At 68.8% G+C, this 250-nt stretch overlaps 1 protein-coding gene across 1 annotated transcript in view; it reads left to right on the top strand.

Annotated features, from left to right (window-relative positions):
- Nucleotides 1–250, top strand: part of CCDC142 (coiled-coil domain containing 142) — a 5694-nt gene that overhangs the window by 2300 nt on the left and 3144 nt on the right. The window contains exon 2 of the mRNA XM_006035723.2: nt 4–245. Coding sequence (XP_006035785.2) covers nt 4–245 — 242 coding nt within the window. The remainder of the gene's footprint in view (nt 1–3; nt 246–250) is intronic.

Here is a 250-nt window from a genome sequence, read left to right as displayed (position 1 = left end):
GAGGAACTGCAGGCGCTGTGCAGGGTGGATGCGCGACTCCTGGACCTCGTCCTCGTGGCCTCCCCAACTTCCCTGTGGCACCATGGTCCAGCCTGGTCACACCAGGAAGCGCCTGAGACAACGTGGTCCAGCCTGTCCCAGCTGCCCGGCTGTCGGCCTGATGCAGAAGCGCTGCACGCCCAGTACCGCCTGCTCGTCTGGGAGGCTGCAACTGCTGCGCTGGGCCGGCTCCTGGAGGCGCCCGGGCTCC

This window comes from Alligator sinensis, unplaced genomic scaffold (assembly GCF_000455745.1).
Source record: "Alligator sinensis unplaced genomic scaffold, ASM45574v1 scaffold1334_1, whole genome shotgun sequence".
Lineage (NCBI taxonomy): Eukaryota > Metazoa > Chordata > Crocodylia > Alligatoridae > Alligator > Alligator sinensis.
The sequence above is the reverse complement of the archived record's forward strand: the minus strand, read 5'-3'. Positions and strand labels throughout refer to the sequence as shown.